This window comes from Cetorhinus maximus, chromosome 13 (genome assembly GCF_964194155.1).
Source record: "Cetorhinus maximus chromosome 13, sCetMax3.hap1.1, whole genome shotgun sequence".
Classification (NCBI taxonomy): domain Eukaryota; kingdom Metazoa; phylum Chordata; class Chondrichthyes; order Lamniformes; family Cetorhinidae; genus Cetorhinus; species Cetorhinus maximus.
This window is the reverse complement of record NC_135891.1, coordinates 30,486,793-30,502,356: the sequence shown is the minus strand read 5'-3', so window position 1 is coordinate 30,502,356 and position 15,564 is coordinate 30,486,793. Positions and strand designations below refer to the sequence as shown.

The window sequence follows — 15,564 nt, the reverse complement described above, 5'->3', positions numbered from 1 at the left end:
CCTCGTGACACTTGGTTTTATTGTTTCACAGTTAAAAGATTTCAACTGAGGGAAGATCATGGCTCCTCCTCCTCGGCATAGGGTTGAAAAGGAGACAGGCTTTACGCAGGACAGCCAGCCTCAGGTCCTTCTCTGTGGTTTTTTAGTGGCAGGGGGAGCCTTCCTGCTACTGGTGCTTCTCACATTCCTCTGTAATAGCTGCCAAAGGTAAGGAATAATTATCACTTTTGCTGATCATATATTTATTTTCTTGTAAACTGTTTCTCATTCAGTCTATATTTCTGTCTGTTTAGTGTGTGAGGAAATACATTGAGGCTCTGATTTTCGCCACAACAAAGAGGCTTTCTGTCATGGCGAAAATCACAGATATGGGCAAAAATTCTAAGCCTGGCCCCCAAACACAGCATTTCTTATCTTCGCGGGGATGGTATTGGGGTTCACACTTGCGTGATTCATGGAGGCAGCTGGTCATTTAAATCACCAGCTGCCTCTACTAAAGTGGGATCTTGGAAGGCCAGGAGTTTGAAACCCAGAGTGTGCAGGTTAGGACAGGTAAAAGGAGGTCCGAATCTGGTGAATTTGTTTAGATAGCCAAGGTACCCCCTTGAAGAGGTAAGGTAACCCTTTGGATAGGATCCCAGGCCAACTTTGGGAGAGGTAAGGCACCTTTGGGATTGTTCAATTTAAACATGATTATGCATTTTTTACGCTCAAACTAATTGGAATGGTCCAGCTGTCATTGAACTGTCCAAATTTCAAAGGACTGTCCAGCGGTCAAGGAACTGTCAGGGAAGTGTCAAAGCTGTCAAGGAAGTGTCCAGGGATACTAGGTGAGTTGGCATGGAGGGGGTAAGGGCATATGGTAGTAAGTGGAGGGCATGGGTTTGCATAGGTGGTATGAGAGGCCATGGGGAGAGGAGGAATCAGTTGGCACAGGTTGGCATGGATGAGGCATAGGGAGCGTGTGGGTGGTTTCAGTGGGGTGAGGGGTGAGAGCTGGAGGGATGTTTTTGGTTTTGACCTTTTTTATTTAGTTAAACTCAGTGCTGGTGCACAGAGGCAGTCATTTCGCCCAGCCCACCTCCGCATCCAGCAGCCCCCACTGTCCTTCTGAGGTCACCTGCCCTGACTCCTATTTCAGCCTGCACCCGACACCACCACCCAGCCTCTTCCCCCATAGTACCACCACCACGCACTTCCCAATCCCAACCGAAAATCCCTCCTGCAGGCGGACATTTTTAAAGGTTGGATTTGCAGCCGGGACATATATCAAATCTGCGCACCTGACCCAGGGGCAAAAATATGGGTCTTACTGTTCAGGATGGAGATGTGATCCCCAGCACCAGTGGGATGATACAGACACCTGTCCCTGTAAGTTGGTTGAATACACAAGAGTTTATTGGCATACATATGTCCTATATACCAGCTTGGAGGGTTACTGGTTGCATATATGTAAATAGCATGTTTATATTGAAGCAACTCCCTTTAATATGCCTGATTCCAACTGAAATTCTCCTGACCAGAACAGGTCTACGTAGCGTTGTATCTGCAGTTCAATGTAAATACTTGAAAGCAAAGCAGAGGAACTTCAGGAGGTCAAAGGAACTCACTGAGCACCTATTAAACTGGAATCGTACTGGAAATGGTGTCAAACTCAATTGGTTTGAAATTTTCTGCTTTCGACTTCACATCAGTTCTCTTCACGATCAGGGCAGTACCTGACTGCAGACTTATTCCACAAATTTAACATTGCTGCAAAACAGAAACCGTGCACTCTGCAGTGACAAGAAACAACATGAATGTTTCCAAAAAGAAATATGAAACCGATGAGCAGGACACTACACACAATTAGAAAATGCAGCCAAAGAGATCTCTGGGTGTGGCAGGCCTTTGCCTAAACATAATACATTCTTTCTCTGAATGCTAATGGTCTTAAGGCCTACCACATATGCTTGGACTGCACCCTCTATCATAACCTGCAAAGTGGGCAGAGGGAACAGTGTTGCCAGTGTTATGTATTGTGGAAAAAAGGTGCTACTCAGATACATTAAACAATCCTCTTAGTGTTGGTATGCCCATAACCCTGATATCATATGACTAGCCAAATGAGTTTTAGTGGCTAGTGGCAAACCATCTGTTTTGCAAATTTTGCATGTATATAATCCCCAGCTTCCTATGAATCATAACCTTTTCCTGGTGAAGAATGGAGTGACTATGTAACAGCTCCTATTTCCCTTGCGTCTTCTAAATCAGGTCAATGCAATCTTCCTCTTAAATGCAGGGTCACCTCATTTCAGGATGAAAGCGTCCAAAGCTTGCAAGGAGTTGAGGACAGTACTGGCTATTGAAGAAAAGTGTTCACTCTTTCTGTTAGACATTTGAAGCAGGCACAAATGATAAATTATTCAATAGATTGCACATTATTTTTGCATAAAAAATTGTCCAAAAGCATATTCGACTTGGGAACTGAAATGAAAACCATGTACCAGTGACTCAGGAATGGAGAGCTTTTCTCCTAACTATGCTTCAGTTCTGCCGAAGGGCCATGAAGGCTCGAAACGTTAACTGATTTCTTCTCCACCGATGCTGCCAGACCTGCTGAGTTTTTCCAGGTAATTCTGTTTTTGTAATGGAGAGCTAATGTTTATTAAGCTACCTGAAGCACAGTACTGGATTAAAACAGTATAACAACAGAAAATGTGAACAAATGATTGTAATGCTGAAACATTAAATGAACAATACTGTTGAAAAACTCTGAAAGTCAGAATCATCATCAGATTCATCAAGAAAAACAAGTCATTGTCATCTAAGTCTTTCTTATGGTCCACATAGTAACTGGCTATGATCATTATCTTCTACCTGAGGTTTATCTCCAGCACACAGAACATCTGCAGTGGCATCCAAAGTGTTTGATACGAAGTAAGTTTGATATTGATACACTGATGCTATGAGGGCAGTTTTTCATTGGATCAGGAATGCCTGCTTATCTTACTTCCTAAAAGAGCCACACAACTGTAGCCTAAGTAATGCCTGGTATGTGAAATATGACTAGATTTCTGCCCTTTCTGAACTTTGAATGCTGACCTTTTTTTTGGGCCAGAATAGTACTTCAGAATTAATCTGTGAAATTTTAAAATTCACAGTGAACCAGTTAAAAGAAATCCATATAAAAAAATCTTCACACAATGTTGTGAGAATGTGAAATGCAATGCTCCAAAACACCATGGAATTATGACTACTGAGGTATTTGTAAGAATCTAGACACTTGGGAAGTAAGGATATTAACTTTTTTTTATGCTTTCATGGGATGTAGGTGTCACTGGCGAGGGCAGCATTTGTTGCCCATCCCTAATTGTCCTTGAGAAAATGGAGGAAAGGCAAGGAATTGGGGATTTTAGAAGACAAAATGGCAGTTGATTGGCTGAGTTGGCCCAAGGTTGCTAAAATAGAAATTCCTTTTCAAAAGGCGAAAAATGAGTAAAGGATACATAATAGGGGTCTGAAAGCAAAAGTGTTGTTTTGTAATTGTTATGTATAAAAATCTGAAGTTTCTCTAATGTATTTTGTAATAGCTATGTTAAGAAAAATTCCTTCTCTTCTCCTAAGGCAAATGAAGCTTCAGATCTCATTACTGATTTTTATTCCGGATGCCTGAGAGTTAGTGAGAATTGAGTTAGCCACCTGGGGGCACTATTACATAGCACAGGATGGAAGATCCTCCCCTACTGGCCTGAAATCTCTTCCAATCGTTTTTATATTGTTCCAGTGCAAGTACCTATGGCTCCTAATGTGTGGAAGTCATGCAGTTGGTAGCAACACCAAAGTAAACTTGCCAGATTCACGAAGGCTAGTAGCCAAGAAAGCCTCCAGGTAAATAAGTAGATAAAATCCCGAAGTAGATTTTACTGTTAGCAACAAAGCAATCCTTGAAGGAAGCTGCCCATAAAGATCTGGCAGTCTCTGTGGCGTGATTTTCCCCTTTCCTGGCAGCAGGTTAAATCTGGCATCAAGCCAAGGAGATGGCTTGGTGTGCAGCAGTTGTGACATTAGCAAGCAGGTAAACAGCCAATCACTTTGAAGTATTCTTACACACTGCAAACTGGAAAGTTAAAAGCACTTAATATCCTTCAGTTTTAATTTAAATTTTCAAGTACCAAAATAAATGATACTGTTTGGATTACGATGGAAGCCAAAACAAACATAAACAAACTAAAGCAAAATTTTAAAAGATGTGTTTTTTTTTTACTCATTGTGGAGACAGTTGGCATTCCACAATTATAAAATTAGCTTCTCAAGGCCAATGAGAGTGTTTAGCAGTAATCAGGAAGTTAGTAAGCCATTCAAATCCCAGTTACACTTCATTCCAGAGGTGTAACATTTTCAAGGGATTTTACAGCGAGACCAACTGTGTAAGAGTGAAAATACACACTAGTTTATAGATTTCCCATTGACTGCAGTCTGGGAGTGCATGAACCACGCATGCTCTGGAGAAGCATAGAATCACTCCATATTATTCTGCACATGTGCAGACTCCAGAAATTGTTGTCAATTTCAGTGGAATAATGGCAGCAAACATTGGCAGTTTCACCATCATTACCATCGCAAACTCTGGGCCATTGTTCAAAGGCAATAGTTCTTCATTTTTTTTTCTAGGCCAATCAAAAATATTGAAGAACAGCGAAGAAAGCTTAAACTTCTGTCCCAACAAAGTACACACTTTTACAATCACAGCTGACACTGTAAAAGGGTTCAAGGCAGTAGCTTCTGTTTCCAATAATCCCTCTTATGAAAAAATAGAAAAGTTACAGTTGCACAAATATCAAAAGTAATAAACAGTTTTGATTTTGATCTCTTGCCAATTCTATCATCTGAAGTTACAGTTATGTTCTCTTCTGAGGACTATTTTCATGTTGATTTTAATTACTATGTTAAAAGGTTTGGTAACTGATGCTTGCAAAAATTAGCAAATTTGTATAGTGATAATTGGGACTGAAGCTTTATGGGAATTCATTCCAAAACACTGCCATAAAAATGCCTAACTTGGCTGGACTGCATTTTCTAGTAATTCTAAACCCTGGCCTTTAATGGTAATTCAATTCTGTTGAGCAAATACCATGCAAATAACAAAAAGATTACCAATCTTTCAAGGATTGCCAAGTTCTTTTCAGGTAGCATATGAGTTTTCTATTCCAATCTATACCAAATCTCAGCCAGTTCAGCCGAATGAGACACCTTTCAACAGAACTAAGGAAATTGTGACACTGCCTTACTTTCACATACCTTCTGGCGACCAGCTTAACAGTACAATAGTATTAAACCAAATTATCTGATGAACCTGACCATTCACTGTGCATCCTTTCCATATCTCGTGTATATTACATATATCTTAATTTGTTTCATTCTGCCTCGATTGTCCCATGCCTGTGTCATTTCTGCCATTTAACCTTCTCTTTTCCACTTAACCACTTTGCAAATAAGGAAGATGGGAATAGAGTCAGTTGATGGGTGTTGGGGAGAGTGAGGGATGGGGGTCAAGGACAGAGGAAAATGGGACGGGGCGAATGATGATATTGGGGAGTATGGGTCAGGCAGAAAGAGGGAATGTGGGCCTGGAAGAAAGGGAGACTGAGGATCAAGGAGATTGGGGCTCAAGTTTTGGAGGAGACAGGGTGGAATTGGAAAATGGGGTGGGCGTGGGATCTAGTCATTTCTGTAGACCCGTGACTAGCAGCAATGTGGGGCGTGTATGGCATTCAGAGGGGAACAGCCTGTAAGGAGGCAAATGAAAGCTGGGATTTAGAATGGGTACTTAATGAAAGATTGTTCCCACCAAATACAAGTGGGCACAGAGCAAAGATTTACATAGGAAGGACCAAAAAGAAGGGGTAAGGAAAATTTGCAAACTGTTTTTTCATTCATTTACGGGATGTGGGCTTCGCTGGCTAGGCCAGCATTTATTGCCCATCCCTAATTGTCCTTGAGAAGGTGGTGGTGAGCTGCCTTTTTTGAACCACTGCAGTCCCTGTGGTGTAGGTACACCCACAGTGCTGTTAGGGAGGGAGTTCCAGGATTTTGACCCAGCGACAGTGAAGGAAGGGCGATATATTTCCAAGTCAGGATGGAGAGTGCCTTGAAGGGGAACTTCCAGGCGGTGGTGTTCCCATGTATCTGCTACCTTTGTCCTTCTAGATGGTAGTGGTCAGGGTTTGGAACATGCTGCATAAGGAGCCTTGATGAGTTTCTGCAATGCACCTTGTAGATGGTACACACTGCTGCTACTGTGCGTCGGTGGTGGAGGGATTGAGTGTTTCTGGAAGGGGTGCCAATCAAGTGGGCTGCTTTGTCCTTCTTGAGTGTTGTTGGAGCTGCACTCATCCAGGCAAGTGGAGAGTATTCCATCACACTCCTGACTTGTGCTTTGTAGATGGTGGACAAGATTTGGGGAGTGAGGAGGTGAGTTACTCGCCACTGGATTGCTAGCCTCTGACCTGCTCTTGTAGCCACAATATTTATATGGCTAGTCCAGTTCAGGTTCTGGTCAATGGTAACCCATTGATTTTGAACTGAGGGATATTAAAGCATGGGATACTGATGTAGATATCAAAACACAGTTTAAAAGGGAATGGGATAAATATCTGAAAGGAGGATTATAGAAGAATCAGTGGTGGGGGTGGGGAGGTTGGTCACTGGAGAGAGTGCCAGCATCTGGGGACAAATGGACTTCTCTCTGCTTTAATTTCTATAATTCTATGAAGACTCTCCTTAATTGAATCTGAGCTAAGGGAGTGATTTAGAAATGTTGGTGCTGAGTAGAGTTTAGGGCAAGTATAATGATGGCAATGAGTGGGTCACATGACTGCACATTGTGCCATGCAAAGGAATTCCTGGTTGTTGTTTCAAGGTCAATATCAGACGGCTAAATGTTTACTACTAGGTACAGGTAGAATACCACCAGTTACATATAATCTGCCAGTGAGTCATTGTGTTACTGTTGGCATGAAGGGAATTTGAGTGTTAACAGCATTTTTAGTTATTGGCGCAATTTTAGTGAATTACTATTAGTTGCTGTGGAATCAAAGTTCCTGTCTGGTTTCACATCGGCGAATCCAACCCCCACCTTCAGCTTCCTCTCTTTTTTGGCTTTAGCCTTCCTTCTTCACCTGCTTACTGTTGAGCTCCTGCAATTCTCTGAACCTCACGCACAAAAGCTGCTGTCACAAATCCCCAAGCAAAGGTAGACAACTACAGCAACACAGCCATTATAACATAAATGCCATGATCATAATGTCACATGATCATAAGCTACTTGGTCAGATGTCATGTAATTAAACCTCCAAGGATGCCCCCAACCAGAGTTGGCAACCCTAATGCCTGGTGGGCCTGCAGAGTCCAGGCGTTTTTAATCAGCCTAAGAAAATCACTTCTGCTCCTCCTGGCCCTCAAGAGTGGAAGTTAAAAAGAAACCTCAGCAATTTTTTGAATGGCCTCCACCGACCCCTTCAAGGACAGCTGATTGGGCCACTCACTGGCTCTTTGTGCCTCAAAATTGCAATTGGGATCCTATATGTTTGCCAAGGACACCAGTTTACATATTGCAGGTGGTCTGCTGCTTGAAATGGGCAATTTCTCCAGCTACCTATCTCAGGATCCTACTCAATATGGCATTGCCATAGTGTCAGGTTAAATGAGGGGTAAGCGACCCAATGTCATTTTCAGATTCTACTGCCCTGTTTATTCCAGAAAGAGGCCCTTAAAATCTGCCCTAGCAAGAGTTTTTGCTGCTTATTGCATCAGCTGAACTCCTCCATTCTGTTAAAGCCTTGTGACATGCCTCAAAACTAACTGCTATTTGATTTCTGTAGATGGAGGTTTTTGGAACTAACCAAATAATTTGTGGTGTTTGGGATCTTCACAGTTGGAGCTACATGCACATTTATTTCTTATATTCGTTCTTTGAACCCCTGAAGCCCAACTGTAATCTGAAGACTAATTCACATTCTAAAATTTTTACTGGGGGTGTGTATATCATACAGACCTCGAAATTTTCATTCTGTAATTGCTTTGATTTCAGCATTAAGTCCAATTACTTCTCTTGGTAAAATGTGTTTATCTGGAAGTCTTTGGGGAATATGTGTACTTATTAAAATAATTAAGATATCAGAGCCAATGAATCATCTGCCAGAATATTCAGCAGTGGCAGCAACTTAGCTTAAACTGAAGAAGGGGAACCAATGACAACTGCATTTATATAGCGCCATTAAAGAATAAAATGTTCTAAGGTGCAATTTACAGGAGTTTAAGACAGGCAAAGCTTGACATCGAGACCCATAAGGAGATATTACAATAGATAACCAAAAGCTTGGCCAAAGAGGTTAGTTTTAAGGAGTGTGTTAAAGGAGGATAGCAAGGTGCGTTAAGAACCATGTTTTTTTTAAATTTGTTCTTGCAATGTGTGTGGCTGACTAGGCCAGCATTTATTGCCCATCCCTAATTGCCCTTGAGAAGGTGGTGGTGAGCTGCCTTCTTGAACTGCTGCAGTCCATCTGGTGTAGGTACACCCACAGTGCTGTTAGGGAGGGAGTTCCAGGTATTTGACCCAGCAACAGTGAAGACATGATGACATAGTTCCAAGTCAGGATGGTGTGCGGCTCGGGGCGGGGAGCTTGGGGATGATAGTGTTCCCATGTATCTGCTGTCCTTGTCCTTCCAGGTGATAGAGGTCACAAGTTTGGAAGATGTTGTCAAAAGAGGCTTGGCGAGTTGCTGCAGTGCATCTTGTAGATGGCACAACACTGTTGCTACCGTGTATTGGTAGTGGACGGAGTGAATGTTTAGGGTGGTGAATGGGGTACAAATCAAGGGGACTGCATTGTCCTGGATGGTTCAAGCTTCTTGACTGCTTTCTGGGTGGCACTCGTCCAGGCAAGTGGAGGGTATTCCACCACACTTTTGTCTTGTGCCTTGTAGATGGTGGGCAGGCTTTTGGGAGTCAGGAGGTGAATTACTCACCCCAGAATTCCCAGCCTCTCACCTGCTCTTGTAGCCAAAGTATTTATATGGCTGGTCCGGTTAAGTTTCTAGAAACATAGGAAATAGGAGCAGGAGTGGGCCATTTGGCCAGTTGAGCCTGCTCTGCCATTCAAACAGATCATGGCTGATCATCTATCTCTACACCATTTTTCCCCACTATCCACATATCCCTTGATGTCTTTAGTATCCAGAAATCTATCAATTTCTGTCTTGAACAATGAGCTCCCACAGCCCTCTGGGGTAGAGAATTCCAAAGGTGAACAACCCTGTGTGAATAAATTCCTCCTCATTTCAGTCTTAAATGGCTTGCCTTTTATTCTGAGATTCTGTCCCCTGCTTCTAGTCTCAACCGCCAGGGGAAATATCCTACCCACATCTACCCAGTCACACCCTGTAGGAATTTGGTAAGTTTCAATAAGATTACCTCTCATTCTTCAAACATATAGAGACTGCAGGTCCAGTTTCCTCAACCTCTCCTCATAAGACAATCCCTCCATCCCAGAGACTGGCCTGGTGAACCTCTGTTGCACTCTCTCTATAGCAAATATGTCCTTCCTTAGATAAGGAGACCAAAACTATACACAATACTGCAGGTGCAGTCTCACCAAGGACTTGCTTCACCAGGTTGGCACTTCATCTTTAGGTATGTCTGATGCTGCTCCTGGCATGCTTCCTGCACTCCTCAATGAACCAGGGTCGATTCCCCTAGTTTGATTGTATTGGTAAGGTGGGGGATATGATGGGCCACAAGGTTACAGATTGTGGTTGAATCCAATTCTGTTGCTACTGATGGCCCACAGCGCCTCATGGATGCTGCTAGATCTGTTCTAAATGTAGCCAATTTTGCATGTTGGTAGTGCTACACAACATTATGAGGGTACCCTCAGTATAAGGATGTACTTCGTCTCCACAAAGAATATAGTATTGTCACTCCCACCAATACTGTCATGGACAGATGCATCTGCAAAAGTTTGATTGATGAGGCGAGGTCAAGTAGATTTTCTAATCTTGGCAGTTCTCTCACCACTTGCTACAGGCTCAGTCTGGCAGGGATGTAAGGATATTGAAGTCTCCCCAACCTGTACATTCATTGCCCTTGCTGCCCTCAGTGTTTTTTCTCAGATAGTGCCCAATGTGGAGGAACATTGATTCATCAGCCTAGGCAGTACAGTAGGTAGTATTCAGCAGGAGGCTTCCTTCTTTATGTTTGACCCTATGTAATGAGAGTTCTTGGGGTCCAGACACAATCTGAGGATGCCCAGGGCCACTCTCTCCCAACTCTGATGGGCTTGCCCTGCTGGTGTGAAAGTTCTCCCAATTTTGACACTAGTCCCCAGATGTTGGTGAGAGGGACTGTGCATGGTCAACTGCACAGGATATGTATGTCATTTCTGCTGCCTAGGTCGATGCCAGGTGGTCTATCCAGTTTTATTGTTTGAATTTTCTGAAGCAGTTTGATACAACTGAGTGGCTTCCTAGGCCATTTCAAGCAACGGCCTGACATAGTCATCCTCACAGAATCATATCTTACAGATAATGTCCAGACACCACCATCACCATTCCTGGGTATGTCCTGTCCCACCGGCAGGACAGACCCAGCAGAGGTGGTGGCACAGTGGTATACAGTCAGGAGGGAGTTGCTCTGGAAGTCCTCAACATCGACTCCGGACCACATTAAGTCATGGCATCAGGTCAAACATGGGCAAGGAAACCTCCCTCAGCTGATAAACCAGCGCCCTCCCTCACCACTTGGAGGAAGCACTGAGGGTTGCAAGGGTGCAGAATGTACTCTGGGTGGGGGACTTCAATGTCCATTACCAAGAGCGACTTGGCAGCACCACTACTGACTGAGCTGGTTGAGTCCTGAAGGACATAGCTAATAGACTGGGTCTGCGGCAGGTGGTGAGGGAACCAACAAGAGGGAAAAACATATTTGACCTCATCCTCCCCAACCTGCCTGCCGCAGATGCATCTGCCCATGACAGTATCAGTAGGAGTGACCACCAGTCATTGTGGAGACGAAGTCCCGGCTTCACATTGAGGATACCCTCCATTGTGTTGTGTGGCACTGTCACTGTGCTTAATAGGATAGATTTCAAATAGATCTAGCAACACAAGACTCGACATCCATGAGGCGCTGTAGACAGAATTGTACTGAATCAGCAGCAGAATTGTACTCAAACACAATCAGCAACCTCATGGCCTGGCGTATCTCCCACTCTATCATTACCTTCAAGCCAAGGGATCAACCCTGGTTCAATGAAGAGTGCAGGAGGGCATGCCAGGAGCAGCATACCTAAAAATGACGTGTCAACCTGATGAAGTGATAAAACAAGACTACTTGCATGCCAAACAGCATAAGCAGTAAATCATAGAAATTGGGGGAAAACTCTCCACTGGTTGGAATCATACCTAGCACAAAGAAATGTGGTTGTGATTGTTGGAGGTCAGTCACCTCATCTCCAGGACATCACCGCATGAGTTCCTCAGGGTAGTGTCCCCGACCCAACCATCTTCAGCTGCTTCATCAATGACCTCCCTTCCATCATAAGATCAGAAGTGGGGGTGTTTGCTGATGATTGCATAATGTTCAGCACCATTTGTGACTCCTCAGATACTGAAGCAGTCCATGCCAAATGCAGCAAGACCTGGACAATACCCAGGTTTGGGCTGACAAGTGGCAAAGTAACATTCGCGCCACACAAGTACCAGGTAATGACCATCTCCAACAAGATAGAATCTAAGCATCACCCCTTGATGTTCAATAGCATTACCATCACAAAATCCCTCGCTATCAACATCCTGGGCATTACCATTGACCAGAAACTGAACTGGACTAGCCATATAAATACTATGGCAGCAAGAGCAGGTCAGAAGCTAGGAATTCTGCAACGAGTAACTCACCTCCTGACTCCCCAAAGCCTGCCTACCAACTACAAGACACAGGTCAGGTGTGTGTTGGAATACTTTTCACTTGCCTGGATGAGTGCAGTTCCTAAAACACTCAAGAAGCTTGACACCGGCCAGGACAAAGCAGCCCGCTTGATTGGCACCACATCCACAAACATTCGCTCCCTCCACCACCAACGCACAATAGCAGCAGTGTGCACCAACTACAGGATGCACTGTAGGAATTCACCAAGGCTCCTTAGACAGCGCCTTCCAAACCAACGACCGCTACTATCTAGAAGGACAAGGGCAGCAGATAGATGGGATCACCACCATCTGGAAGTTCCCCTCCAAGTCATTCACCATCCTGACTTGCAAATATATCGTCGTTCCTTCACCGTTGTTGGATCAAAATCCTGGAACTCCCTCCCTAACAGCAATGTGGGTGTACCATTACCTTCTCAAGGGCAGCTAGTGATGGTCAATAAATGCTGGCCCAGCCAGTGAAACCCACATCCCATGAATGAATAAAAAAAACATACCATCAGTGCTCAGGCTCATTTCATGGAGATGCAGCGGAGGCTCTAATAGCCACAAGATTCCAGGAGGATGATGAAGGCGTGCAGTGAGGACACTCCATCGATCTTCACATTGCTCCTGCGAACATCTAACCCCTGTGTGGCTGATGGCAGCTCGCTTGTGCTGTGTGATTAGGGTCATATCATGGAGACGGAGCTGTGAAACTTTAAGTGCACCTGGTCCTTTGGCAGCCTTCATCACCTGTACCTTTCAGGACCACACCGTCACCGGACACAGATGCTGAAGAGATGGGGGTCCAGCCTTACCCCAAACGTGCTGAGAGCACAAAGAGAATGACGGAACCCTGTGACACCTGCCCAAGACATTCTGACAGCAATGACAAGCACCATCGAGGTGTAGGCATCACTGATGTGTCCAGTGAGTGTGAAGCTGGACCATCACTTTGCTCCAAAGGTTACACAGGGAAGAGGCCCTGGACTTCTTTTAGTCTTTAGCCTTTATCTTGTACAGGAACCAAGGTTTCAAATTTGAATGACATGAACACTGCTCATCATAACAAGGAGCCATAGGCAAGGAGACATCCTTGGGAGTTTATTTACAATAGTGAACAATATGTACAAGTGATTAACACTTGTGCCCACGCGGTGCAACTACATCTTCGTAACCTTCCTAACCCTGTTGCTACGTCTGGGTGCTCCCCTGACATCGACAGCGGAGGTGGAGGCAGCCTGCTGACTGCCACACCCTGTCTGTGATGACTTTGGCGGATGTTCTCTGGAGGGCTGAGTCCTGGAGGGCCCCAGCCTGCTTTGTGTATCCTGCTGTGGGCCAGGTGCACCCTCCTCAGCCCATGGAGCTGGAGATGATGGGGTCACAGGAAGAGGGGATTTGGATCGGCTGGCCATTGCCGGAGTCACCTGGGTGGATGGCCCCAGAGTGTCGAGCTGCTGGTGCTCCTCCATGTGGGTGCCTGACAGCCCATGGCTGACTCTTTGTGGAGAAGGTGAAGCTGGAGTGAGATCGAGCTGCCCCGCACCCTTCTCGCGTTGACACTGTTGGAGGTCAAATATGGCGTCAGCGATAGAGTTCAGCCATGCAGCACCAGCATCCTGGACCAAGGTCTCCATGGCAGCCACCATCCTGCCAGTATTGACCTCGGTGTGTCAGCATGATGGCGGGAACACCTCAGACTTAAGGCAGACTCCTCCATCATCCTTGAAATCTGAAGAGTGCACCAAACATCCCTCCCTGATGTTCCTGTGATTGTCTTTGCAGCTGCAACAACTGATTGAGGATCAAGTCATCTGACTCTGACTCAGTAGATTCCTTGCCTCCAGCAGTCCACCAAATGTGATGACCTCCATTGTCCCTGCCTCTGCCTGCTTTGGAACAGATTGTGTGCTGTGCTCATCACATTGTGATCCCGAGGCTGCTCTATATCTAGGTCCCGCCGAGGTGTGTGTTGCTGCGCTGTTGGAGGGTATGAGTGAGCACTGTGATGGGTCTTCAACGGTGCTGTCCTCAGGGTCCTCATTCAAGGTGCTCTCAGTGCTGGAGTCAGGGTCAAGTTTGCCTGAGGTGGATATGACAGATGTGCCTACAAGAGGAAGTGGAGATTATTAGTGCTTGGCAGCCACGTTACACACAGAACAGTGCACTCAGAGTAGCATTGACAGAGGGATGATCTGGTGCAGAATCCTCACGTTGATGTTTGCCGTCGGCCTCACCGTTGTCGGAGGAATATTCCACATCCTCTCTGGCCAGCTCGAACGTGGGACTCTCGAACGGAGTGTGGACTTTGACACCTGGCACTCCACCCCCAGTCTGGTCCCTCTCCTGTTGATTGTGTGCAATCTTGTCCTGCATGAAGACAGATGGAGCGAGCGTAAGCAAGGTGCATGCCAGGCCAGATGAGAAGAGTGCCAGGTGTGCATGTGCTGAGTGGAGCCATGGATGGGATGAGGAGGCAGTCTCCAGAGGAGATGAGGCCAGATGGAGATGTGAGTGTGTGCGTGAGAGAGTGAGTGGTGATGTCCCTTGAGCTGGAAGTTAGTGAGATGGCAGTGAATGTGTGATGGGCTTGTAAGTGGGTGAGTTGAGACTGATGAGACGGTTGACTTACTGTGGCAGCGCGGATGAGATCATTCATTCTTTTTCTGCACTGGATGGCCGACCTCTTATGTGCGTCATTGACACTAACCACCTCTGCCACCGCCTCCCAAGCCGGAGTGGTGAGACTGATGGGCCTCTTGCAGCCAGAGTGGGGGTAGAGGAATTTGCAGCATGCCTCCACAGCATCCAAAAAGCTGAATCACTGAATCAAGAGGGCTGCCCTCTTCTTGGTTTTTGGGGCCGTGTCTTCACTGGAGCAGTCCTGTACAAGTACTGAGAACTGTGTGCAAGGCTGCAGTTTAAATATAGCACCCGGAGTGAGGAAGTGGTGAGGTAACGGTCTAGTGGGCAAATTGTAGGCCGCTCGTCAGTAAGGTGGCGTGATTCCCGTGACTGCATAATCTTTTAAAATTTATTTATGGGGGATGTGGGCATCACTGGCTAGGCCAGCATTTATTGCCCATCCCTAATTGCCTTGAGAAGGTTGTGGCGAGCTGCCTTCTTGAACTGCTGCAGACTCTGTGCTGTAGGTACACACTGTTAGGGAGGGAGTTCCAGAATTTTGACCCAGCAACAGTGAAGGAATGGCAATATATTTCCAAGTTAGGATGGTAAGTGGCTTGGAGGGGAACTTCCAGGTGATGGTGTTCCGATGTGTCTGCTGCCCTTGTCCTTCTAGATGCTGGTGGTCATGGGTTTGGAAGGTGCTGTCTACGGAGCCTTGGTGAGTTCCTGAAGTGCATCTCGTAGATGGTACACACTGCTGCTACTGTGCATCAGTGGTGGACGGAGTGAATGTTTGTGGATGTGGTGCCAATCAAGCAGGCTGCTTTGCCCTGGATGGTGTCAAGCCTCTTTAGTGTTTGGGGAGCTGCACTCATCCAGTCAAGTGAAGAGTATTCTACCACACTCCTGACGTGTGCCTTGTAGATGGTGGACAAGCTTTGGGGAGTCAGGAGGTGAGTTACTTGTCACAGGATTCCTAGCTTCTGA

General features: G+C 45.5%; 1 protein-coding gene across 3 annotated transcripts in view; it reads left to right on the top strand.

Moving 5' to 3' along the window:
• Positions 1–15,564, top strand: part of LOC144688519 (phosphoprotein associated with glycosphingolipid-enriched microdomains 1-like) — an 89,147-nt gene that overhangs the window by 30,687 nt on the left and 42,896 nt on the right. For all 3 annotated transcript variants that reach the window (XM_078555198.1, XM_078555199.1, XM_078555197.1), the window contains exon 2: positions 32–207. In XM_078555198.1, coding sequence (XP_078411324.1) covers positions 59–207 — 149 coding nt within the window. In that variant the 5' untranslated portion in view covers positions 32–58. The remainder of the gene's footprint in view (positions 1–31; positions 208–15,564) is intronic.